This window comes from Epinephelus fuscoguttatus, linkage group LG23 (assembly GCF_011397635.1).
Source record: "Epinephelus fuscoguttatus linkage group LG23, E.fuscoguttatus.final_Chr_v1".
Lineage (NCBI taxonomy): Eukaryota > Metazoa > Chordata > Actinopteri > Perciformes > Serranidae > Epinephelus > Epinephelus fuscoguttatus.
In genome coordinates, this window is record NC_064774.1 from 6,950,667 (window position 1) to 6,978,012 (window position 27,346).

A 27,346-nucleotide genomic window follows, 5' to 3' on the forward strand; every position below is an offset into this window, starting at 1 on the left:
AAGGTTAAGACAACCAAAACTACCTTGTAAGGTTAAGGCAACAAAACTACCTGGTAAGGTTAATGCAACAAATCTACCTTGTAAGGTTAAGGCAACCAAAACTACCTGGTAAGGCTAATGCAACAAATCTACCTTGTAAGGTTAAGGCAACCAAAACTACCTGGTAAGGTTAAGGCAACCAAATCTACCTGGTTAGGTCAATGCAACAAATCTATTTGGTGAGATCAAAACAAATGTATTATATTAGGTAAAAGGTAAGTTTTTTTAGTCATCGAGCTCTTCAGTGGAAACAGTCTGCAATAGTTTGTGTTATTGTTAGCTAGTGCACGGTAAATATCCTTTGGTCCTTCAGCATCAGGTTCTTATGTCAACGTGATAACTGGCTGACGGACTTAAATCCTTTCTGTCAGTATTTCGTTTTCCAATTTTAGAATAATGAATACAGACTACTGCCTCCTGCTGCTATTGGGAAATATTTACTCTCATGTAGGTTTAGAACGTACGTGCTGGTTGGTCATTGGCTGTAGTCTTTGCAATATGTTCAAGGGCAACGCAGGTGACGTGAGGCATCGCAACAGTCGCCCTTCATCACCAGTAGTTCTTTGATGACAGTTTGGTGTGTTAACAGCTCTCAAGGCAGCTGCAGTTTGCTGATTCACAAGAACAATTTGCAGCACCTAGTGGCCAGTAGACGAACTGCATGTTAAAGTTTATGGCGCTGATAACTTGGATTCAAGCAGCAGTGTGTCATGTAACAATCAGTCAGAAACAAACTGGAAGCCCACAGAGTGTCGTCAAGTGTTTATTCATTTATTTACTTTTGAACAGTCCTGACTGTAATCACAGAATCAATGAAATGATTCAGCAGCGACATCACAGATTCGATTTGACACAATCACTCACTGCACATGAAGCGGCTGGGATGATTACACAAGAAAATTATCACTGATAATTATTCTGATTTGTTAATCATCAGAAGATCTCATTTGTCCCACAGTCGGCCGTCTTTTCACTACTTCAGCAGGAAACATGATGTTCACAGCTCTAACTGATGCTGCATTTACCTGTACTGACTGTCATTTCTTAGAAACTAGTGTCAAACCTGTGATATTTCATTTCTACAACATTTCTTAGAGGCAAAGATGCTCTGACAGAAGAAATAATCTAGTTGGTTAAATCAAATCTCAGCAAGTGGAGTTGGAATCCTCTTTGGCTACAACCCAATTACCAGCAAAAATGTCGCCACTGTTTGTTTCTGCAAACCCACGTATATGTTACATTTGTACATTATAATGTAGAGAATATGCTGAAACTTTACGTCACTTTGTATTTCAACAATGCTGTGGTTAATGTGGTTAGGTCTAGGCACAAAAACCACTTGGTTATGGTTAGGAAAAGATCATGTTTTGGCTTAAAATACCCGCTTTTCATGGCATTACCCCAGCCTGAAATACAGGCTTTTTGTGGTACTATCCTGACCTGAAACACAGCAACGTCTCGGCAAAAAACCCCAACGTTTTGTGGCGCTATTCCTGCTAGAAATGAGCAATGTCTCTGTAAAACAGCGTAACTTTTGCGGTGCTATCCCGGCCTGAAATGCAGCAACGTCTTGGTTAAAAAAAACAGAATTTTGTGGCACTATCCCAGCTAGAAATGAGCGATGTCGCTATAAAAATGAAGCAGGCTTTGTGTCACTATCTTGGCTGGAAATGCAGCGATGCCTCATTAAAAAACACAATTCCTTGTCCATGGCACCATCCTGGCTAAAAACACAACAACATCTTGGTAAAAAACACAACCACTTTTTGTGGCACTATCCTTGCGAGAAATGAACGGTGTCTCTGTAAAAACGAACCATGCTTTTCGTCAATATTCCACCTAGAAACGCAGTGATGTCTCGGTAAGAAACAACCACTTTTCGTGGCACTATCCCAGCTAGAAACGAGTAACGCCGCTATAAAAAATGAATTGCGCTTTGTGCCACTATCTTGGCTGGAAACGTGGTCAATGCCTTCCTAAAAACAACTCAATTTCCATGGCACCATCCTGGCTGGAAACACAGCAATGTCTTAATGTAAAAAATAAAAGCAAAACACTTTTTTGTGGCACTATCTCGGCTTGAAATGGAGCAATGTTTTGGTAAAACACAACCACGTTTTGTGGCATTATTCCTGGTAGGAAAACAGCACCGAGTCGCTAAAAATCACCCATTACAAAGCCACTGGAAACACGACAGTTAACGTAGTCTACAGCTTGGCAGGCGTCTCACGTAGGTGTCACGCCATCCACCGTCGCCTCCACCTGTGGATAACAAAGTCAGCTCATGCACTGTGTCACTTCAGAAACAAATGTAATGTATCCCTGGTTTGCAGAAACACACAATGCCGACACTCCTCTGGCGACTGAAGCTGGATTAAAGCTACTGTTTACTAACGATATGCTGATGTAGAACCATGTTCATCATGCTCTGGATGAATCTATTGGCACACAAACTTTCCTCTATTTCGTTCCATAAACTACTACTTTGCAAAATCTCTTACCTCAGTGACCACATCTGAAAATGTCAGTTATTTAATTATGCAGGTGCATGATCGCCGATCCAGTCTCTATACAGCTGTTACCACTGACATTCTGTTTTCGTTGTCAAATGACTGCATTTGAGTTTTAAACCGACATTTTAGGATGTTTAGAAACAAGACGTGGAGGGATTTATGACTTTAAAGCAAAGTGAGAAGTAACTCTGTTTGCTGGTGTCAAACAGTGTGTGTTTGTGTGTGTGTGTGTGTGTGTGTGCATCTCTAGCATTTCTCTTTCTCCGTGGACATCCTCCCGTCATGCCATGCTTCTCTGGTGTTCCTCAGGGCCTTGGTTCTTTTGGGGTCCACCACCACATAGTCCACACGTGTACGCTCGCCGCGTGCACGCTCCTCGCCGGCTGCGGCCTGCTCGCCGTCGCCACCTGCTCCATCTGCCGTGCAGCGTTTCTTTTATGCACATAAAAATATACATTTCATCATAATGATTGATGCAGGGAGAGTTTCAAGAGGAAAAAGGTGTGATGCAATAAAATATAGACTAGAAATTATAAATGTGTCACACACATTGAAAAAGCATACAAAGAAAGAAGAGTGTTGACTTGGCGCTCTCTAGTGGATAAACTCCAGCCAGACATGAATGATTATTTATTTCTCAGTTGATCAATTACTGGAAAATTATTTAAAAAAACAACAGAGCTGAACACTAACTTTAACAGTATGAAAAATAAACAATGTTTTTGTTAGATTTCCTGATTTGTGTGACATGACAAAAGAGTGCTACCTGTCTTGTTGGTGTTGCCCGCCCAGTGTGGAGGTCAAGGTCCAGGTACTCAACCTGTTTGTCTCCTCTGGCTCGCCGTAGCAACGGGCTGCTGACTCCGCCCTCTGAGGCCCGGTGCAGCATGAGCCTCAGAGACTGCACACACACAAAGTTTAGTTAAGCATATGATTGAAAGGGGACAGTAGAGACAGACGGCGGTGACAAAAAAAACAATTTAAGGAAGAAATTTAAGGAAGGAAATAATGTTCGAAAAGTAGTAATGAAGCCAAAACATCAGGAGGGAAGGAAGACATCCAGTAAGGATGGATAAACAGAAGAGGACAGATGGAAACGAGGATGTGAAGAAGTGAGGAAAATAGGACAGAAGAAAAACAAAAATGGTAAAGATGGAAGGAGAAAAGGAAGCGAGGAATAAAGAAAGGAAGTACTGTAGGAAGGAAGGAAGGAAGTGCTTTACCTGCTCCCCGGCGCTGAAGCTGAGGCCTGAGGTCGGCGTCATGGCGACGTAGCTGTCATCGGGGTCATCAGAGTCAGAGGAGGGGGAGGAGCTGTGAGCGGAGGTCGGCCTGACTGACCGACGACTGGATGGACTGACACACACACACACACACACACGATTATTCAATTAACTGATTAGTTGATCGACTATTTTAACAATCAATTAATTCTCTAAATCATTTTTAAAGAAGCATTTCACTGCTGGAAAGGAGTTTAAGATGTAGAAAACCTACAACTACCAGAATGCACTGTGCTGCACTGGACTGTTAAAGGCTTCCACTGGTGGCTGACGTAATGCGAGCTTGGCCACTCTGACACAGAAAACACCAGGCTATAAAGTCTTCACTCTGCACAAGCTCAGCTGTTTCTGTTTTAATCTCTATTACTTCTACTTCCATGACCACAACTATACTCTCTGGTTAGTGGTAATAACCTGCAGTGCTTCTTCATCACCACAGGGGGGCAGCGGAGTGCAACACAGCCTAATGTAACTGCTCAGATATCCACACATCATGCCTCACTGGCTCTGTCGTAAACATTAAATATTGATGTGTTTTACAGTTTTCCGTTGACGCTGCAATAAGCCAGCACACACACAAACACACACACACTTACTCTCGCGTGAAGGTTCGAGTGACAGGCGAGCGCACAGGGGGCGGGACCTCCTGCCAGTCCTGCTGCGCTGGAGTGATGTCCAGAGGAGCTGGTTTCACTGGGAGGGGGAGAGAAAGACTTCTTACTTGTGATTGTTTTTTGGAAACAGATAACTGCAGACTGAGGGAGCTTGCAGTGGGAAATGAAGTCCCATTCATTTTCTAATGCAAGCACTGATTGGACTTTTAGTTGGGTAAATCTGGGAGTGTGTAGAGAGGAGACTGGAGGGTCTGCACTGACATGTCACATGAGGTAACGGGGGTCTGACTTGTTATTAGCTGCTGGGAGGGTCACCAGAAGCACCAGTGTGGGGATGGTGCATTTGGACACCATCTGAAAAAATGCTGGCACTGTACGTTTCTGCAAACAAGATCGTCATGTTGCACCGCCATGTTTCTACAGTAGCCAGACAAACCAAACACTGGCTCCAGATAGGGGCATTCATGTTTAAATCACCTGGTACCGTTGTTTTGGAGAGGAGGAGACCTCTGGGGACAATTTGGCTCCTGGTTAAAACCCCCTGAACAATGAACACCAAAAACGATCTAACCTGGAGAAGTTACAGCTGATTGTAATCTGTGATCCTCACCACTAGATGCCACTAAATCCCCCTAAATCTTACACACCAAGCCTTTAAAACACCTATGGTTGCTGGCACAGAAGCCACTGGATAAGCAGGGACGGGCTGGTGAAAAACACTCAGGCTGGGACGCTCAAGCAACTGCTGGGAAACGTTGCGATGTGGCGGTGGAAGACAGTCAGATTCTGTGCCAGAAACACCGCTGGGAATTGCTAAGGGTCGCCAAAAATGATTGGTAATGTTGTTCCTGTTCCAGATGTCCACATCCAACATCCTGCGCAAGAAACAGCTGTTTGAGGCCATCAGTCTTCCTTTGTCTGCTGTCTATATATGACTAGGTGTAAAAAAAAGGTGTCCCCTCTGGCACCTATCTGGATACACTTGAAATCACAAGATATCAGTGTTTATAAAGAGGATAAATAACAGAAAAATTAAATACTAATGAGACTCATTATATATATGACAATAAAAGGCTCTATACAGGAAGAAAAATCTCTCAAGAGGCAGCAGTGTTTGCAGTGTGCTGCAGAGGCAGCTCTCCAACTGCGAACCTTTACTAATATTTAATGTGACAGTTTCTATAAGCTGCAGCTCTATATATGGAGTCGTGGCTGCCATGCCCTTGTACTGCAGCCTTGTTGAGCAAAGTGGAAGCAGGTAAATAATTAAAACTAAAAGAGGCCAGAGGGGAACAAGAGAGACGAGGAATGACAAACAGAGAGTAACGCAGAAGGGGAACATGGAGAGAGCAAGTGGGAAGAAAAACAGGAGCCACTGGGAGAGAATAAACGGTCGACTATTTCAGGAACAGAAATCAAAAACATTTCAGGCATTAAGTGTACAAACACTGACAGAAATGTGTCAAACAGAGGCAGGAATTATTTTTGTGGTGGAAAGCAAACTGCATGTAGTGTACTGCAGACATTCTGTATCAAGGAATGAAGTTTGCAAGATGTGGTTGAAAGCTCTGGATGAAGCTAGTAAGTAGGCCTTGAACCAAGACTGTCAAACTGCTATAACCAAGGTCAAGAGTGGAATCTGTTAAAGAGGTGGTGCTCATTTCAGTTTCAGTCTGTGCTGTCAGTTCAGTCAGCATTTTGTACCTCTTGTCTTGTTTGTCGACTCTCCAGCAGTCTGAGCGTCTGTTCTCTCTGCAGGCTGACTGACAGAAACTCCTGCAGCGATCAGAAACAACATCAGAAAGCTGAAAGCATAAACCAGGCTGCGCCACGACAGAAACGTATCAATGGGAATGCTTCTGTTGACATGAAGAATTTACTTCCTAAATTCTATGCAAAACAAAACAATCATTATTTGACTGAAGGCCTTGAAACACCATCAGTTTCAGTCATTGTTCAGCTGACGATAACCGTCTGTCTCCCTCATTGAGTTGCCCTGCTTCAGCCCCTGTTGGCTTGTTTTCAGCTGATGTAACCTGTTGAATTGACAATGGCACTGGCGGAGCCTTTTGGTGAATAAAATGCTGCTACTACATCTCAGTTTTCAGTTATTGACATTTTGAGGAGTGAAGGGGGCAAGCATTAAATATCCCAGATAACCACCCACTCACCTCTACGTTGTGGTTTCAGGTTGCGGTGGATTGGAGGCGGCATGGCCTCCACCTCAACTCCACCGGCAGTGTTCGTGGTGTTCCTTCGGAGCGGCGGGGTGAGGGGAGCGACGGGAGTCAGGGCGGAGTTGCGGAAACCCATGTGGGCGGGTGGTGGGACTTGCCTCCCCAGGGACGCCAGGTCAGCTGTGGCAGGGGTGGGATGAGTGGGAAGGGACGGGGTGAGGGGTGTCATGGGGACGTAGTTGCCATCCTGTAGCTGGACAGAGGGGTCTGAGGGAGGATGCGGAGGCACCCTAAAACAAAGAGGAAGAGGTTAGAATCTTAGGGTTCAAGGATCAGCTAGGTTGTTCTCCTGGTTGTTGAAATGGTTCAAGCTGAATCTGAGAGGGTTCTACGGGAAGGGAGTCCATGAATTATTAAGTAGGTTCTTGGGCTCTTCAGACTTATTTAGGGTTCTTTTAGGATAACTGATGAGGTCATGGGACTTCAGCAGGGTTTTAGATCGTCATTGAAGGGGTTCAGGAGCCTCTCTAAAGCTTAGGTCAACCTGAAGACTTACTGGATACACATAAATATCGTTTCCAATAACTAACGCACAGAAACCCTTGCTCCCCAGCGTCCAGTACCCATTATTTATGCAGATTTTAATGTATAGACAGTTGGGTTTACCTATCGCGGTTAAGCTAAGGATGGGCGGTTCAATGGTGGCCTAGCAACACTTGAAAGAAGACGCAGCTAGCTGCAAAAAGCTCTTTGTAAGATCGGGGCCTAAAGGTTTTTAAGGGCATTTCAGGGTTCTTCAAGAACGTTTAGATGAGTTCAAGGGGTCTGTGAGTCTTAAGGGTTTTCTAGAAACCTCTTAGGGAGTTCCAGCGTTATTTAAAGGTAAAAACTTTGCCTGACTTATTTCATTCACTATAACAACTTTGCTCCCAGGTTTAATTCTCAGGCCTCTCATATCATATCACATAAATATTTATTATGTAAATGTTAAAAAAATATGACGTCTCTTGGTGCTTTTTGTTTCAACTGTACCTCTGTTGTGTTTATAGTGTGTCCTATCTGTGCTTTGTCAGTCTGAATTGGACCCCTTTAACTTCTTTCATGGTATGGATTAATGCACCTACATTTCAATGAAGACCAGTTGTTCAGTTGAAAAGCTTCAGTCTTTTAAATCTTTTAAAACAAATCTTTACATGAACACAGTTTTATAACATCACGTTTCTTCTGACTGACCTCGGTGCAACAGGAGGCTCAGTGGTGGCGGCGCTCATGGGAACGTAGTTTTCGTCCACGTCGTCATCTTCAGAACAAACACTACCCAGAGGTACCATGCCTTTATTAAACTGAGAAAGAGAGAGAGAAAGAGAGAGAGAGAGGTTTTGAGATGACACAGAGATAAAAATGCTAAAATACAAAATCGCGGATGACACAGCCAGTATTTATGTTTTAAATTTTAACTTACAAAGTAACTGTTGAAGCTCTCGCTGAACTCAAACATGCTCGCTCGGTCGGACAGAGACCGAGGGATGTGAAAAGGGTCACAACCTGAAACACAGAGTGTACAGACATAAACCACCTGAAGCAAAGTAGCTCAGAACCAGCAGTTCAAAGTTATGTCTGTGCCTGTAGAGCTGGAGCCCGGAGGTTAGCTTAGCTTTGTGTAAACACTGAAAAAAACTGCTCACTAATGCCTCTGAAGCTACTGACTTTTGTTGTGTCTCGTGTGTTTAATCCGTCCAAAATCAAAAATGTAAAAGGCGGGGATGTTTCCCTCTGCTTACACTCTTTATGCTAAGCTACGCTAACTGCCTGTTGGCTCTAGCCTCAAATTTGGCGTACAAACATGAAAGTGGTATCAATCCTCTCATCTAACTCTCAGCAAGAAGGCCAAAATGTTAATCTCCCTAAATGTCAAAACTTGCACATGCAGCATAGTAACCACTATTACAATGTAAAAATGACACGTGACTTAATGACAGAACGTTTGTGCAGCTTTGACACTTGTGTTGACTGGATGGAAACAGAGCTGCGACAGATCTGAATGTAAATGGACACTAACGCTGCCCTCCCACCAAACAACTTTTCAAGTAGTTTCACTGGCGCAGAGAGTTTTACCTCAGTGGCCGTACATGCCTGTGATCTCGATCTTTGGAGTAAGGGGGCGATCACACCTGCAAGGAGCGCTAGGAACGAGACGCTAGTAAAACAATTGATTCCCTATGATACGGCGCGTCTGACTGGTTTTCAAGCATTTTTTATAACGAGTGTCCTTCTGGTGGCTTTTTAGACGTGCGTTCTTTTTCTGGCATCTTTTTATACGTGTGTTTGTATACGCTGAAAGTTGAAATAATCTCAACTTCTGGGCGTCAGGTGCCAGTAGCACCATAGCTCCGTCTTGGGTCCATTTTCAATGTTTTGATCGCCCGGTTGCGCACGCACCCCAACTCTACAGGCGCTCCTCGTAAGGAGCGCTCATTGAAAGGATGTTTCAGGCATTTCAAGTGTCTTTAAAGCGTCCGCCTTTCTAGCGCCACCTGTAGGCGGTCATAAAACTCAGTCTGAGCTGTCTCAAGTTCTTTTTCTTGTGTTGACGTTCCGACAAAGTAGTACGTGTTTAGTCTTGGCTCATGCGAATACTGAAGTTCAGTGCAAATTGTTAGGTACCAATAGCTGCGCTCTCTCCAACACCAAACAAGATGCAACAAACCAAGCAGACAGCTAACATTAAGGGGACTCTGGGGAGGCACAAGACCATGCACAAGTCTTGGTTATCTTATGCTGTGGAAGAGGAGGTGTGGGGTGAACGAGAGTCGGTGTTTAATTTGGCGTGTATCTGACCCATCAACCAACACTTTAACTCTTGAAATGTCTCTCGATCCCGCCGTCTCCTCCAGCTAAAATACAGCAGCTAACCAATGGAGGCTGGTAGCGAGTTGAGGTGCCGAAATCCACAAAGTTTGTACGCAAAGACAGTTTATCTTCATGGATTATACTGATGTGAAATGGACAAGAATACTGTTGACCGACGACGTCTTTTATTTTGTGTTTCAAGTGTAGTGCCCTACTGAGTTTAGTTCATGCTGTAGTATTCGGATATGTGTAATGTAGTTCTATCCTTATGCTGATTTTGTGAAATACCACCTCATTTATTACTTATCAAAATGTGTATTTTTTTTTGTTTATTTGGAGGTGTTCAAATATCCCACATTTAGAGCAGACCTTGAACTTCTCGTGTCTGTTTTGTGGATTTGATAGACAGGCGTCAATCAGTCAAGTTAGGGTGAGGATTGTGACCTGTCGGATTCTGCGAAGGGTGGGACTTGGTTCAGAGAAGACGAGACGGAGCGAGGAAGGAGAGGATGATACGCTGTTTTAAGTTTGTTATAGTCATCATAATATGCAGTATTTTGTAAGAAGTAAGACCCAGTGGGATTGTGACTGTGTGAAACCTAAACTGGCGGGAGTGTGAGCCGTACTGGGAGACATTCGAGTGAGTATTGTTACTAAATTAGCTGCTACTGTTAGCATGTGAAACTGAGTTAGCTGACTAGCTGCGCCTTCACACCTGTGTCAGGCTGCATGTGGGAAGCCTGGGTTTCTGAGTGAGTAACGTTATAGATATTGTGAACTGTAAAATGATGCACATTTATGGTTTTCCAACAGCATATTCATTTGAGGTTTTGACTTTTAATGTTCTCGCGAGAGCATAATTTGAATTTGCTCAGCGAGTCACTCTGGCAATCGGTAGTCTGGGGCCGTTTAGTGGCTGTTTTGGTAAGGAGCTGGAACCAGGGCGAGAGAGACAGGGTCTGCAATTCAATGGATATGCCTTTCCATCAAAATAAAAGCACCAAGCTAATAAAAATGTGGTGAAACTTTTTAATTTAAATAATATAATTTACAAGAAAAGCACCAAGCCATTAAGTTAACCTTTTTCTTTTATTGTAAATTGATGGTGCGGCAGAATTTAAAGTTTTACTTTGGTGAACACTCTTACTTTGGTGAATTTGGTGAATTCCAGATCCGCTCTCTAGACCGGAACCAGAATCCAGACAAAATTCAGAGTGAATGGAAACCAGGCTGTTCCTCCTTCCCCGTACGTGAAGAGCCTGGTGACGCGAGGCAAGGCAATCAGTAATGATGCTCCTTACCCATGCCCTTGATGACAGCGCTGCGACGACGAAGTCCGGAATCAGTCAGTAAACATTGCAAGATGGCTACGGATGAACACCAGTTTTTTGAAACGGCTTTGGCCGCTACAGTGAACGAGTTAGACTTGGGTTTTTCTCTAAAAGAGGAACAGAAGACGGCGCTCGAGTCTTTCCTTTGCAAGAAGGACGTTTTTGCTGTTTTGCCGACCGGATACGGCAAGAGTCTAATCTACCAGTTGGCTCCGCTGGTAACTAAGCGTATACATCACCCCGTGTATTGTTCTGATTGGTCGTAGTGTTATCCAATTGCGTGCAGTGATATTTAAAATGCATGCTTGGTGCTGCCGCTCGAGTTGGGCCATTTTCATTACTCATAGCCAGACCCTAAATCTTTCTAGATTTGGGTCTGGATTTCCAGGCTACAAGAAAAGGGCTATAGTTGAGTAAGTATTAAGCATGGGAGTTAAAGCTCAAACATACAGTACAGCTATATTATAAGCTAACTGGGCCTCTTTGCACCTTGGTTTTGAATCATATTTTTGTACACAACTCCCAGTTTTATATTTGTAGCCATCACCTATTCCTCTCCCATGCAAAAAGGTGTTGAAGTGTGTAATCACAAGGTTTGTGTTAAAATTAGTAATTGAGTGAGGGGGCTACACAAGTGTTGTGCGTTTTTGTGAACACATGCGGGACTGTAAATAAGTCACATTCTTTAAAGGGAGTTTGGCATAAAACCTGGTTGTATTATTGCTAATAGTGACCGTGCAAGATCTCCAGTGTTTTTTAAATCTGACAGTGTGTGACTAAAAACTCACATGTGAGAGAGGGTCAGACTTAGTCTTTAAAAGTCTTTTCTAAGTCTTCTAGTGTAGGCATTGAAAAGCAAACTTTTGTGTGCAAAGCATTAAGTCCTGAGTGTGTTCTGAAGGTACAGATTTAGTCAGTTTTTACCAACCAGTCTGGAAACAGAGATCTGGCTAAAAAAAAACTCTTTGTGCTGCTGTGGGTCAAAGTTCTGGTCTTATTAATGAAACTAATTCCAATCAAATAATGGTGCAAACAGGCACAAATTGTTTCAGCTGTGTGGGGATAATCCATCAGTGCTGCCAGTTCTGCACAATAAAGCTGCTTAATGTGATGTAGCGCCCTCTGATCTCCTTAAAACTCTCTGCCGGCTAATAGTGATGATAAAACTTCCTACAGAGATTTCTCTGGCCCCTGGTGACCCTACAACACTTCTTCAGCCGAGAAGATGTGGGGACCCAGATCTCTGCTCTCTGCTCGATGTTTTAAATTGGCACGTTGGCAGACTTGTTTGAATCAAACTCCTCCTTTTCCTTTCCATATTAAAGGAATTATGCAAAATTTTGGGACATACACTGATTCGCTTTCTTTCAGAGAGTTAGATGAGAAGATTGATGCCACTCTTGTCTTACTGGAGGGGAGATATGAGGCCGGTTAGCTTAGCTTAGCATAAACACTGGAACAATATAAAACCTGGTCCCTATTTTCTCATATTTTTGTGTCTAAGTGACTAATGGAGACAACAATTTTGAAACTGGTCCAGTAACCTTAGGTGTTAACAGCGTAGCCAACTGGACTTGATTGCGTTTCTTGAAGACGTTTTGCCTCTCATCCAAGAAGCTTCTTCAGTTCTAAAGTTCTTGGATGAGAGGCGAAACGTCTTCAAGAAACGCAATCAAGTCCAGTTGCCTACACTGTTAACACCTACAGTTACCATGACCTGGATGACTGAGAATCTTCACCGACATGGTCCAATAACGATTTTCAATTACATGAAAAAACTGCTAACATCTGGCTTTTAATGTAAAGACAAAGGTTACAATCGGCCTTCACTGCTGGCTCAAATGACTCTGCAGTAGTTACTGGTATTTATCATCTCCGGCTCTGATCGGCATTGATGGAAACACAACACCAAGGTGAACGTGATAGTTTTAGCCAATATACCGACGAGATGCCAAGTTTGAAAGAAAGACTGGATAATTAAGAGATATATAAAAAGACGAACCACCACAAAATTGTCACTGGCCTCCATGCTGTTTTCAGCTGTTTACTAACCTGTTCTCTGGCCTGTCCGAGAAAACCTATTTTTTGTGGTGTACACACGTATACGCATGTTTAAAAAACTCATGTACACATGCTAATTTTGGTGGAAAAGGGGTGCTGGTGTCTGAAAAGGATCCCGACATAGATAGACCTTTTTTTTAAAAGTGTTAGATCCTTTCTGTTTAACCAGAAACAGCCCCAAAATTGCCATCGGCAAACCCACCAGACTCCATTTAAATAAACGGTAATTTCGGCATGTACAGAGGCAGCTTATTTCACATCAAGCAGGGTATTAGGGGTTTATTTTAACCAAGCCAGAGTTGGTGATTATTGGAACAGTGGAAAAACTAACCAAGAGTGTTGTATTTTGTTTCTGTGGACTTTGAATGACGTGTGTTTTATGATGATAAAATTACTGTTTATTTCAATGGAGACTGGTGGATTTGTCGGTAGCGATTTCGGGGCTGTTTCTGATTAAACACAAAGGTTCTTACTCTTTAATATAAAGGTCTGTCTCTGTAGGGATCCTTTCTGCTCATCATTACAATCTGAGCCTGTCAGTGACAAAAACAAGCACTTTAAGTGGATGTATGTTGATGATGCACAATTGCCCACTAATGTTATACCGCAGCCTGTTTTGCTGCTGCTGCCTGCAGCACTCTCGCTCAGTACTGGACCAGTTCCAAAAATAGTTTTCTCCGTTAGTCATTTAAACACAGAAACATGAGAAAATAGGGTCCAGGTTGAAAAATACCAAAGTTCTTACCCTTTAATGAGAGCTAAATCATGGCTGTTTTCTTCTCACCTGTCAGTGTGCGTCCTGGCGCAGTGATAGTGCTGCTCCTCGGCAGACCTCCCTCCGTGCATCCATCCCTCTTCTCTAGCTCTGAGGTGGATCGGGGGAGTGTAGCAGGCCACATGCCTACAGCTGAGCTCTCTCCCTGGGCTGCGATGCTCTGGGGCTTGGGCGGGCGCGGAGGAGGGGTCGGAGTGGAGGCGTGGAGCTCTGCCTGCGTCAGGGAGTCCACACTCGGGGTAGAGGATGGGCGGCGAGGGGGTCTGGGTTGCGTGGTGGACGCCGGTCGAGGGATCTGGTAACCACTGTTGGTGAACGACTGCGTATTGGGATGCACGGTGCAGTGTGTATCATCGCTGAGAGGTATCGCCACGGGTCGAAGGTGGAAATCCAGGGAGTGCTTCCTGGGGTGAGGAGAAGGGTGACAGCGAGGTCTGCCGGCTCGTCTCTGGAGGTCAGAGGTCGTGCTGACATCCAAAGACTGGCTGAGAGGACCCGTCCAAGGGGCTGTCCTAAAGTTGGAGGAAGAGGAGGATGGAAGTGGGAGGCCGTTGGGAAGGAGGGAAGGAGAGGAGGAAGAGGACGAGGAGGAGGAGGTGGCTGAGGGAGGTGGGTAAAGGTTGTCATTGTAGTCGGTTTCAAGGGAGGTGGAGGAACCTAAAGGAGGCCTGGAGACAGAAACATAACATATTAAGCAAAGAGTTATACGATAGAAAGAAGTTATCTGCGTGCTTTGAGTCAGAGAGCTCCAGGTGAACTCCAAACTGAATAAAAACCTCGTTTTCATTGTGTTGTCCTGATGACCTGTCCCATAAAGGTTTTTTCCCTTACTGTTTTTGGAAATGTGTGGGTGTGATCCAGGCTAAGATAAGCCTGTAATACCACTTCCTTTGATTCAACACGTCTAAACCTGTACTCTGACTGTTAGTCTGGGTGATTTAGCTTCAGCTGGTTGTCTTTCGTCTGAGTGGAAAAGTTGAATTTGTGCATTTCTAAATATTTTTTGACACCTGTTTTTTTATAATTCTAATTTGTTTCGCTTGTTTTAAAGGTCCAGTGTGCAGGATTTAGGGGGATATATTGGCAGAAATAAAATCTAATATAATACGTATGGTTTCTTTTAGTGTACAATCACCTGAAAATAAGAATTATTGTGTTTTCGTTACCTTAGATTGAGCCACTCATATGTACATAGAAGGCAGGTTCACCGCCATGTTTCTACAGTAGCCCCAAAAAGAAAAACCAAACACTGGCTTTAAATATGACCATTTTTTCATGTTTTCATGTCAGCCACCACAGTTAGAGGTCCCTCCTCCAGTTTTAATCACCTGTTTGGGTTGTTTTGGGGAGAAAAGGACCTCTGTGGATAGTTCAGCTCTCAGTTAAAAGCTCCTGAACACTAAAATCAATGAACACTAGCTGGGTTTCCATTTTACTTAGAAATGTGCACAATCTAAATAGCACAATCAAAAACAGGTAATGGAAACAACTGAATTTCGCAAAACCTCTCAAATATTGCTAAAAAGTTTTTACGCTCTCATGAGGTGGTTTTTCAGACATGTCGATACAGATGTATGTCGCAAAAGTGTTATGGAAACACTTTTAGCGCATTAACACATCAAGTGACAGATGCCGTATAACCAAAACAAAATGTTACGTGTGGGCAGAGGAAACCGCTATCATCCGCTGCCTTCGTCTTATGTTAAAATTGGTCACAGCAACAGCAGTAGATGCAACCAAAACAACATTGCCAACATCAGTAAGTTTACGGAGTAGACTCTTTTTTTTTTTTTTTTTTTTTTTACGAGAATTACGCAATCCCGCGAGACGGAGCTTTATGAGAATTATGGCTTAGATGTCAAACACCTTTCAGTTTACTTTGCTTTAATTTTGCGCAAAACTGTAATGGAAACCCAGCTACTGAAGGAACTCTAAGAGAAGTTTCAGCTGGTTGCGATATGCAGTCTTCACCACTAGATGCCACTAAATCTTACACACTGGACCTTAAATTGGTGGTTGTCACTTGGGATCAGAGATTAGGGCAGAAATGAAATACACTTTTTGTCCTCTGGACGTTTGCATGATGTATTTGTCTGCACTCTTCTCTGCTGCTCATGCAAACATCAGTTAAATCCCAAAATAGTGTTTGGGAGATCTTTGAGGAAGTGTAGTTTTATGGGATTTGAACAGAAATACTCTCTGAACACAGGAGCAAAGTATTCTGGGTCCTACATTTATTTCTTATTTTGTCTTTTTTCTTTCTTTTCCTAGGACTGATGTCTGTAACCCTTCAAACTCTCGAAATCATGGGTGTAAAGAGACTGAAAACAGTTTCACATCCCAAAATTAAGTCTTGTTTCCTGTATTCGGCTCTGTTTACCTAATGTGACTCTGGCAGTGCGACAACCACAGGTAATCTTCTTCTGCATTTCCGTCGTGCTCGAGGTTTCGCACACCCACAGGATCATAGGGAGGTGGGAGAGACCCCATTACTGTGGTGACAGTGCCGCTGGTCGGAGTCATCGCTGGGATGGTGGACGAGCCGGAGACAGGAGGTCTCTCTGGAACTGTAGACAGAAAAGTCCCCCAAATGAGGAAGAAGCAAGTTTCTGTGTGTCTGCATGGGGCATTGTGTTTGTGTTATTGCGTGAATCCAGACTAATTTAAAACATCAAAGTGATGCATCTTGATTTTAAGTTGGTTTTAAATCCCTCGCTATTATTACAAAACCTCGACCAGGTTCAAATGACTGCACAAGGTGAAGCTGTTATACATGAAACCATGTGTCATGATATTTTATATTACCATGTACACATCTGAGTCACCTACGTCCCAGAGACATTTCTGTCCATTTTTTCTCTCTACATGTTCTCTCTCTTCTCTCCTCCCACTAATTTTCACACTTAGTCAGCCTCAACCCACACATGTATCCATTTCAAATGCAAAACAAGAGCGGTGCGATGTGTCTATCCGAAAGCTGAGCTCCCCTTCGTCCCTCTCGGGGTCAATCTATCCCTCTCTCTGCCGTACCGTCATCAGTCGGGTTGAATCCGCAGAGCAGGCAGATGGAGGACACCCAGCGGTTCATGTCCTCCTCAGACTCGGCCACCAAGTACCACGTCCTCTCCTCCGTCCTCAGGTCGAACACAAAGCTGCTCTCAAGCTCCTTCTTTGTGAACGTCAGGCCGGCATCAACCTGAAGAAGAGGATACAGAGAAGGAAGAGAGGCTGACTGGTGAATGAATGTTGGAGAATGTCTGAAACTTCTGAGCCTATCCCAGCTGAGATTGGGCAAGAGGCGGAGTACACCCTGGACAGGTCGCCAGACTATCACAGGGCTGACACATAGAGACAGACAACCATTCATGCTCGCATTCACACCTATGGACAATTTTAGCCCAATCCCAATACCCCCCCTTGCCCACTACCCCTTGGCCCTCGAAATGAAGATGAATGAACGATTGGTAGGGGTTGAAATATTTCCCTAGGCATTGGAACACCACCACTGGCTGGACTTCCACTAGCCATTCAGTAGTTCTTCAACATGGCGTCTGTTTACCTGTTCACACAGGTTCAAGTTGATGGTCCTGATTGGCCGCCGGGACTGCTGGTTCTTGAAGTACTGCAGGACGTCTGGCTCTCCACTCAGCCGACCGCTTCGCAGCACAAACCATCGTCTCTTCCACGCCTGGAGAGAGGGAGAAAAATTTTAGACATTTTAGTCTTTTCTTTCCTTGCTGACACAAAACTAAATACCAGCTGAGCATGAAAAACCTTCAGTACTGATGTTTGAATTTCTTTAGAAACAACTGTATTACACGGGATAGGAGGTTTTTACCAGGAGCCAAACTGTCAGCAGAAGTCTCTTCCTCTGCAAAACAGATGGACCTTATGAGTAAAACATCACTCAAACTCTTCTCTGACACTGTTTGGCGTGTCGGAGAGCCAAAGGCCGTATTCACAAACATTCTGAGAACGCTCCTAGACAGATCATAACTTAGCCAAATTTTTTTTTAGCAAGGAGTCCTATCCCAGGAGTGGTTTAGGAAAGTTCTCTGAGCAAGTTCGAGACAGAAACTTTTGTCTTAGTGAGGAGGTGTGGTTGACCCCGTCGCTTGGTGTGATGCATTCTTTTAACAGATGTGATTGGTTGTCACAGACACACCCTTTCATGAGCCTGCAAGGTGTGGACACCCAGTAGACATGAAATGAACTGCTGTGATCACTCTGCTGATGGAAGGTTGGGACAGACCCAAGTCATCACGGCTGCATTGTTGCATTGCTCCAGTTTTCCAAATATCTTATGACTGCGATCATTTTATTTCTGGCGTTACAGCGTTAGGTAGGGCATGTGTGCGTATCCCTGATGACATCAACCACAAATATTCTTCCCACAGGATCTAATCTGTTGTATTTTATTGACTCACTCTCATCCAGAATTTGGAGAATATTTCTCTGACCTCTTTGTGTTTCCTCCATTTTCTCCTCTGATTCAGAAACTCTTAAAAGTCCTGGTCACTGCTCCAAACAGTTTTTCACCTTAGGAGCTCTGTTCTTCTTCATCTTTACAAAGGCCTGGTCTTAACTCAAAGGGGAAAATCCGAGGGCCGAGCAGAAGTCTCTTCCTCTCCAAAACAAACAGAATAATAAAGCAGTTTCACCTTAAAAATTTGTGTTTGCCCGATGCTGTTTGGCTCATTGCGGTGGGGCTACCAACTACAATGTCCGATGCAAACACGTGAATGGCCCTCTCTATGGCCAGTGTTGTGTTTGTGTGTTCTAGGCTATTGTAGAAACACGGCGGTGAAAGGTGACGATCTCTGTAGACGAGACCGCACTCCTTATGTAGATACAAACTGCTCATTCTAAGGTAACAAAAACACAACAATGTTCAGGTGATTTTACACTAAAGAATACTTATTATACTGTATTTAATTTCTGGCAATATATCCCTATCCTGCACACTGGACCTTTAAAATAGTCAAAGTAAAAGCAGTCATTGTGAGATAAAGTGAGCGTTTCACTATCATATCTGACTTTTCTGGATTAATACATTACTACTGCAGTTTGCTGCAGTTGATGTTTAAGGCATTTTAACTCCTTAATTTCCTGTTGGGTAGTTTAATCAACAGAAAGTCCCTTATATTATATAAGATCATCACATACAGCATCATATGTGAGACTTTTTGCAAGATAAAGTATTCTCGGCTGTAGATGATTGAAATCAGTTCAGATAATGTTTTCCTTTCCTTCATGCCCCTCTCCCTCTCCAACATTTAGACCAACTCTGGTGTCTCTCTCCCATGTCAGAAGTTTAACACTCCAGTGCACATGAATGTTAACTAAACATCCCGCGCACACACACACACATACACACACACACACACACACACACACACACACACACACACACACGCACACACAGTGACTCGCTAAATGTTTGACACTTCTCTCAGGTTGTTGCCGTCATGCGCTGAGCATTGTGGGTAGGGTCCATCTCCCATGAGCGATCTGCGGGATGACACCTCATATTTCAGACATGACTCACTGTCCTTGTGTGCATGCGTGTGTGTGTGTTTGCGGGGTTCCTGTTAGTGTGTAAGTAGTGTGGGCGAACGGCACATCATGATTATTTAAACATGAGAAGCAGAGCATGAAGAGGGATTTTAATTTAAAAACACACACACTGTTTAAGGGAATCAGACAAAAACTTAAAAGGACACAGAAGTGGTGAACAAGAGTGACTCTAAACATAAGACTGAGCTTTAGGATCCACCTAATGTGGCTAAATTCAGCGTGTGTGTGTGTGTGTGTGTGTGTGTGTGTGTGTGTGTGTGTGTGTGTGTGTGTTTGCCAGTGACTTTCCACCAGTCCACTCCAACAAAACCAAATCCATCTCTTCCGATCCCTGTTTGTGTTCCTCAACAAAACCAACGTGACTCCAGAGGCATGCCTCTGTGTTTGTGATCAAAGTGCACAGCAATTAAATACTGTCGAGCACATTTTCCCCCCTCCCTCGCTCTCTCCAAACACAGACAGGAAGAGGAAGTAGCCGAACAGGAAATGCCGGTAAGAGATGGCAGTAGATGTGTGTGTGTGTGTGTTTGTTTGCCCCCGTCACTCTGTCATCTTCAGGCTGCTGCACAAATAAAGGCAGCAGGGTGGCAGCGACAAGAATGAAAATATTTTTCTACGTCTTATGAAACAATAAAAACTGTATGCAGCATTCACCTTTCAAGGCTTTCTGTGGTCCCAGACATTTTTTTCCTATCCCATGGTGTTAGGAGGAGTGTGTGCAAAATGAAAGCTTATCAGTGCAAACAGGCTTCAATGGAGCCTGAAGAAGAGATGACAAAAATGTCAATAAAAAGTCTGGGAAAATTTCTGTGAATTCCTCTGCAGCTTCAACAAAGTCTTTTGTGTCCATTCATGGACTTGTTAATATCTAAACACAACTTAACTATTACAAAGCACTTGCTAGATTATCCTCCCATGAAGGAGTTTGTTGTGCTCGTGTTAACTCGCTTGTACTTTTGTTGTGTGTTTGCACTCACAGGCGTTCTGCTCCCCGTAACACCATTGGCTAGAAAGATTTTTCTGGGGCCATGGAGAACCAAGGGCGCGATATTGTTTCTGGGGGAACTCTTCCCTTAAAAGGAACAGGACTGAGTTGCACCTTAAAATCCATCACCAAGTTTGTGGATAAAGTCCCTCCTAATCACTCACAGCTAGTTTCAAGCTAATGATTTAATAAATTTGGCTACAGCTAGCTAGACTTCTGCTTCTACAGTTGGTGCAGTTACCAAAAGTAACCCTTCAGACATGGTACCTAGACCCTAGTATTTCCACTGTAGAACGACATGGAAACAGCTCATTGTAAGGAAACAAAAACACAATGATTCTTCTTTTCAGGTGATGATAAACTAACCATTTCTGTCAGTAGATGTCCCTAAACCCTACACACTGGACCTAACTCAGTATTTTTGCTAAACCGGACCCATTTCCCCGTGTTTTTGTGTCGAAGTGACTAATGTCAACAAGAGTTTTAGTGCAGTATTGAGTGAGACAGGCTGCAGTGTAACCACTTGGAGCTAAAGTGCTTGTTTTGCCACTGATTCTTAGGCCCAGTCCCAATACCCCCCCTTAGCCCTACCCCTACATTTGTGCATTCCCGTGAGGGGTAGGGGTGTCCCAATTCCTTTTTGCGTGTAGGGGTAGGGGGCATAATGAGGGGTAGTGGGTATGAAAGTAGCCCTTCGGACCGAGGGATTTCAGACGCTAACTTGCCAGCGAGGGGTAGACGTCGCCATGGCTACCACTGAGCAAGAGACGGGGAAAAAGTTCATACATAGCTAACGTTACCGTCGTCAGCTTGCTTGTTAGCTAGCTAGCTAGCTCGCACTATCTGGCATCTGTCATCTGTCCTGTCCTGTTCTGCAAAATTGTTGGATTTTTCACATTACGATAACACGCCAGCTAGTATAACTATGCTGCCTCGTAATGTTAGCTGGTTAGCTAGATAGCTAGCAGAAGTCCCCTGTCGTCTGTTGTTCATCAAACGAAGCATGATGAATACAGCAAAAGCGATCGGTAGGATGAACTCGACTGGAGACTCCATTGTAGATGCCGGTTGGAAATGTAGATGGCTCGCAGCTTCCTGTTTAAAATAGTTACGTAAGCGTGAACTTATTCTCGGAACCCATCGGCTGTATTTGGCGTCTGACTTCTGGCAGACCGACCCGATTTTTTGGCATTCTGGTTTGATTTGGGCGGAGGAGGAGAATTTCCGTTTCAGACTTCCGTTTATATATAAGTAAATATGCTGAACCATTGCGATGGATTCAGAGTTTGCAGTGACGCCAATTATGTTCCAAACAGCCTACAACCGGAAACCAGGGCTCTTCCGAAATATAGCGATTTCCAATCTGTTTCTGGTTAAACAAGAATCTTACTCTTTAACAAAATGGCTCATATCTGTAGGGATCCTTTCCATAAGTTGTCAGACACTTAAAATAACAATCTGAGCCTGTCAGTGGCAAAAACAAGCTCTTCTAGCAGACGTACATTGTGAATGCACATGCCCCAAGTGGTTACTTTGCAGCCTGTTTCACGGCTGATGGCTGCAGCACTCTCTTTCAATGCTGGATGAGTTTTAAAAAACTGTTGTTCCCATTAATCACTTAGATATAAAAACTTAGGAAAATAGGGTCCAGGTTGAAAAACACCCAAGTTATCCTTTCAGGAATGTCTCAGCTAGTAAAGATTTGAGTAATGTGTAAATCAGCTGTGGTGGTTGCTGCTTGTAAAATCTCACCTTACACTGTACCTTTCCTCTGCCTGCACAAAATAATACTAGATCAGAAGATAATCTCTTTTCCGTAAACACTTTCTCTAATCTCTTGTCCACCTAGTCTCACTCGTTTGTTTTCCTCCTGTGACCTCTGACCCTGACAGGAAGAGGACACAATGGATCTAAAATAACACTTCCTCCATCCTGTCTCCAAACCAAAATTAACACCCGACCTGAATAACAACACTGTCCCACTGTTCACTTCCTCATTTACAGATCTGTTCCTCCTCTACCCATCACGGTTAACGCTGAGTTCTACAGAACTGCAGACGTGCCCCTCAACAACACTTTCATTTTGATGGAGTTCGCTGTAAACACTGTGAAGGAACTGAAATTAAATGTTTTCAGTTGAAATGAATGTAGTTTTCACTTTTACCTTGTCTGTTATTTCATGTGCACCACGCTGTGTCTTATTGCTTCCTTAAAACTCCCATATGGCACTGAAAAGCATCAAAATAGTTTTCAAATTCCTGTTTAAATGATAATTTCGGCTTTCGACGACTACTTTCTGAGTAGTTTTGTCCATCAATTATATCATGTCATGTTGATTTTCCAATTAATAAAAGACTTGCTAAGATCTGGGAACACAGCAACATTGCTGCAGCTAAGTCAGACAATCATACAGGTTGTCTAAAACAACACAGTCTTACTCCAAAGTCGAAATCCTGCGCTTGGGCAGCAAATTGCGACATCAGACTCAAGAGGAAAAAAAGGCGTCCTTTAACATCAGCATGATACATGGCCGGTTGCTGTTATAGTTTAACCGTGCCCGGCGGCGAAAAAGACTGGATTATGTGATTTCAAAATTCCTTTATTCTTCTAAACAACCCATTTTCAGGATTTGATCCTATCCAATAGCCGAAATCAGATCAGACTACTTCTGAACAGCCATGCCCAGGTCAGATCCACGAGGGAACCAACCCGGTTTCACTCCGAAGTGGTCGAAATCCGGCGCTTGGATAGTGACAATAAAAGCATCCTTTAACATCAGCATGATACGTGGCCTGTTGCTGTTATAGTTTAATAACGCGGCATCGGGGAAACACGGCAGGACAAGAATGAAAGTTAAGGCGGCGAAGGTCCGAGTGGGGAGGGCGGGAGCAGTGGTGGACTTTCACCCAAGACAGTGGTGTTCTTGTCCTGTAAGATTATAAAGCCAAACCCTGCTGTTTTTTCCTGAACCTAACCACGTGTGAAGGCAAAAAACCCCCAGCAATTCATGCCGTTGTTACGACATAGTGCGTATTTTAAAAGAGACTGTATGCAAATGGTAAATTTCCTGTGAAAATTGAAACGTTTTATGATGCTAATAATTTTGCATTTTTACTCAAGTAAAAATTTAAATGCAAGACTTTTACTTGAAGCATTTCAACACTGTGGTGTAACTGTTTGAGTAAAAGATCTGATTCCTTTCTCCGTCACTGGGGACATATTCCTGATAGGAATTATGACCTAAATAAGACTGAAGTTGTGATACGCCACAGTTTCCTTTCTGTTTAATTGACCCCAAATGACTTCTTAATCATTTTAGTTCACCGTCTGTGGAGCATCAGTGTTCTTCCACAAATAAACTCTGATGGAAAAACATGGCTGACACATCCATCCAAGCTGTGAGATCTGTCACACGGGACAGTCTGTTACCTTTAAAGATACGACTTTCCTTAAACTGTGTTTGACCTGATGTGTGTGTGTGTGTGTGTGTGTGTGTGTTTTGTTACTGAAGGTGGGAGAATTTATCGTTCTCCTTGGTTTTGTTCCAGTCCATGTGTATGAGTGTTTCCAAATCTTCTAAATCTTCAGGGAGGCCCCCTCTTCCAACCAGACCCAGATGAGAGCGATTAGTTTATTACATAACACACACACACACACACACACACACACACGCACACACGCACACACACAGCTTTCAGAACAGGGAGTGTATGTACGATGAGGTATACTCCACGAACTCTGGCCCAGCACGTATAATGTGAACACATGAACACAAACTTTGCCTGCTGCAGCCATTATATGCTGCGTTGTGTTAGTGTGTGTGTTGACAGTAGACACACAGCTGGCCAGACGGTGTGTGTGTGTGTGTACACACTGGGCTGTGGATACCATCATGGCTGAATGCATATACAATGGCCAGTTCCTCTTCTTCTCTTTCTTCTTTTCTCCTTTGTCTTCCACATTTCCGTCTTTGCTTCCAAGCACATTGTCTGTGCAGTTTGTTCCCTCTTAAAAGCTTTTACTGGGGAGGATCATGACATTTAGTGACGGGGAATGTGGGTAATGAAGTCCCCGTTATAATAACAGATAAACCTCTTTTCCATTCACTTCATTCAGCCGACATTTGTTTCAGTGTCTATCATCATGGTGTGGGAATGAAAACCCACTTTCTCCACATAAAAAAAGTTGCTGTTTCAGATCTGAGACACCCTCCAGCTGCCCCTGAGCAAGGCAGCAATGCCCCAACTGCTCTCTCAGACTGTGGTAGAAAATGTTCTCTTCTTGTTTCCAGACAATGACTTTGCCTCTCACCCATTTATTCTGTCCCTCATTCTGAGGAAAAGAAAGTGACTCGAAAACAGGAAGAGAGAGTAAATGAATGAAAGAGAAAGGGACTGGAAAAAAGACAAGAGAGCAAAGTCTTTCTCTGGAGAGAGAGAGAGAGAAAGATTAAGGGAAAATATGTAGAGGAGAGATGAGATTAGCTCAACTCACTGGCAAGGCATGCCAGATATGCAGTGTGTGTGTGTGTGTGTGTGTGTGTGTGTGTGTGTGTGTGTGTGTGTGTGTGTGTGTGTGAATAACTGCCTAAGCCGCTTCTTTAATGGAAAAGCGAGCCGTGCTACCCTTGGACAAGCGTGCTTGCATGCTGATTTGGATTATTCCCGAATGTATTGGATTTGTATACAGTATATCTAACTTTTTATATAGCATTTCCTTTCAAAGTAATATCTGTCTATCTGAATTGGAATCAGGCAGATTAAGGTACTATCTCACCCCCAAAATGACAATTTCAACCACTTACTGCAGCCAGGTACACTGGAACATAAATTAATGTGCAAACGTATCCAAGTCTCCATTCCAGGCACACAGCCAGGCTGTCAGTTTCGGGATTGGAAAGAGGCTAAAGCATCTTAACATTTTTGTACGTCAGCCAGTTAGAAACACTTGTTTCTCTGACAGATCATGTTGTGTTCCTTGGCACTGGCTACAAATAAGCTGTGTGGATATATTTTGCAAAACAAAAGCACGTGTAACAAGTAGCTCGTTTGGTCCGCGTTGACCAACAGGAAAACTTTGTCAAAACGTTTGTTTGCAAACTCTCACAGAATTCGTGCAGTGTAATCCAAGTCTCGTTTATCCAGTCGTATGTTCAGTACTTCTCTACAGATGGTCCTTTCTAACAGGGAAGGGACTTAAAGTGAAAATCATCGGTGCTCTGTTCAAAGAAAGATTCCAGCAACAAAAACGGTAATTTCACCTCACCGAACACAGGAGTTGCTGATCTACTGATGCCTCGATCGGTAGTTTGTTTGTGTAATTGTGCGACTTTGGTGAAGCAGAACTAACACAAACTAACTAACCGACTGCAGCAGCAGTAGACCATCAACTCCCACATTCAGCGAGACTTTTGTCAATGGAGTCTGGCTTCGTAGAGAGCAAAGTTTTCCGATGAAAGAGGCTGTCTGTTAAACGAGACTTGGATTATACTGTGGGAGCTGTGTGAGAGTTGGTAAACAGATGTTTTCATATAGTTTCACTGTTGGTAAACGTGGACCCCAATGACTTCAATTCATACAGAATTTTTTGTTTTTGGATTCTTCGTTCACCATGGAGGCATGTGAGGAAAAACAACGTTTTCTTCATGAATTCAATGTAACACGAGGTGTGTAACTGATATACAAATATTCATTTGGGGGGTGAACTATTCCTTTAATAATGTTCTCCGTATCATCACATATTTCACTGCTGTCTATTAAGAAATTACATTTTCTGGCTGCCATGACACATGCCAATGCATAAATAAAGTCTCTACATTGACATGGTTTTTACCACAGCTAGCCTGCATGCTACCTAGGCTAAGTGTTATAAAAAATAAAAATAAAGCAGATAAAATAAAAAATAAAGCAGATAGAAAATGCATATTCTGATAGACCAAAGTTAACCCGAAACATGACATTACTTTCTGTCCAGTCATGGTTTCAGACAGCTTTGTTCTGCTGAGTGTTTTATCAGTTCATGATTATGACTCTGTATCTTTAGGACATGACTCAGTGAGTAAACAGTGATGAAATCGAGAGCTAATCTTCAGGCTTATTAAAAGTACTCAGGAGCGTGTGTGTGCTCTGCTGGTGCATGCCAGATGGATGTGTATGAACAAACATACACATACAGGGTTTAATGAGTGTTTTTAAAACTTAATCTGAGGTTTATTTTTGCCAAAAGTGAAGTACTCACATAGCGGCGTAGCTTCTTCTCTGGTGGTGATTTTCTCAGCCAGCCCTCACACACCACCTCCCCTGCTCCGCTCATCCTGGCACCAACCAAACAGACTCCAAGACAGACTTTCAATCAATCACCTGGGCCTCCAGTCAGGTGTCAAAGCTGAGAGCACTTCACTTAATCAACCAGGGTTCCCACTAGCCAATCAAGTGTGACATCAGACAACCAGGTGTCAAATCAGGAAGACCTTTCAATCAGGCTTCACCCAATCAGGTGTCTGATCAGACCTGAAATCAGTTGATCTGGCTTCAAATTCGTCACCAAAGCTTCCAGTCCTCCAACTGATCCAATCAGATCAGACTCCCGGTCATCTGAAGAGAGTTTAAATCAGCTGATAAGGTCAGTCTACCAGTCTACGAGCTGCTGCTGCTGTAATCAATAAACTCGGCTGAGTGATCCACAACTCCAGCAGTTTCCATCCACACGTGAAGGAGCCGCTCCTCCGTCCACGACTGAGTCACACCTCCTTCTCAAAGGGTTTCTACTTCCCAGCAGAGTCTCTCTCCCTTCCCTCCCTCCCTCCTCACTCTCTCTCTCTGGTTGTGAGATAACTGAACACAATGCCTCAGCTCGGACATTCCTTCGCTCCTCTCCTCCCACTTTTCCCTCCTCCTCCTCCTCCTCCTCCTTCTGCTTCCTCACTCCTCCCCTTCTGCTCCTGCTCAAGATAACAGGAAACTCCCCCTGTGGATATTATGTGTGTGACTGTGCAGCAGAAGAAGAAGTGCTCAGATATTTGACTCAATAAATCACAAGTAAAAGTCCTGCATTTATATATTTAGAGTTTTACATCAAAGTATACTTGAAGAACCAAATAATAATAACTTTATTTGTATAGCACTTTTCAAAACAAAGTTAC

At 43.4% G+C, this 27,346-nt stretch overlaps 1 protein-coding gene across 1 annotated transcript; it reads right to left on the reverse strand.

Moving 5' to 3' along the window:
• Positions 1–789: 789 nt before the first annotated feature.
• LOC125883614 (GRB2-associated-binding protein 1-like) lies at positions 790–27,014 on the reverse strand. The gene is made up of 13 exons (XM_049568042.1): positions 26,443–27,014; positions 17,203–17,331; positions 16,674–16,839; positions 16,024–16,210; positions 13,653–14,311; positions 8,089–8,171; positions 7,860–7,969; positions 6,621–6,916; positions 6,154–6,225; positions 4,432–4,528; positions 3,776–3,908; positions 3,319–3,453; positions 790–2,984 (listed from the first exon to the last, which is right to left on the reverse strand). Exons 1-13 carry the CDS (start codon positions 26,515–26,517, stop codon positions 2,799–2,801), a joined length of 2,328 nt encoding a protein of 775 aa, XP_049423999.1. The 5' UTR covers positions 26,518–27,014; the 3' UTR covers positions 790–2,798.
• Positions 27,015–27,346: the final 332 nt, after the last annotated feature.

Bases quoted from the DNA above. Each gene is read 5' to 3' on its own strand.
- LOC125883614 (XM_049568042.1), bottom strand. From the start codon at position 26,517: ATGAGCGGAGCAGGGGAGGTGGTGTGTGAGGGCTGGCTGAGAAAATCA. The intron at 17,332-26,442 runs GTGAGTACTTCA...CCCTCTCTCCAG, and splicing joins AGAAGAAGCTACGCCGCTAT to GCGTGGAAGAGACGATGGTT. The intron at 8,172-13,652 runs GTGAGAAGAAAA...TCTGTGTTTCAG, and splicing joins GCCAGGACGCACACTGACAG to GTTGTGACCCTTTTCACATC.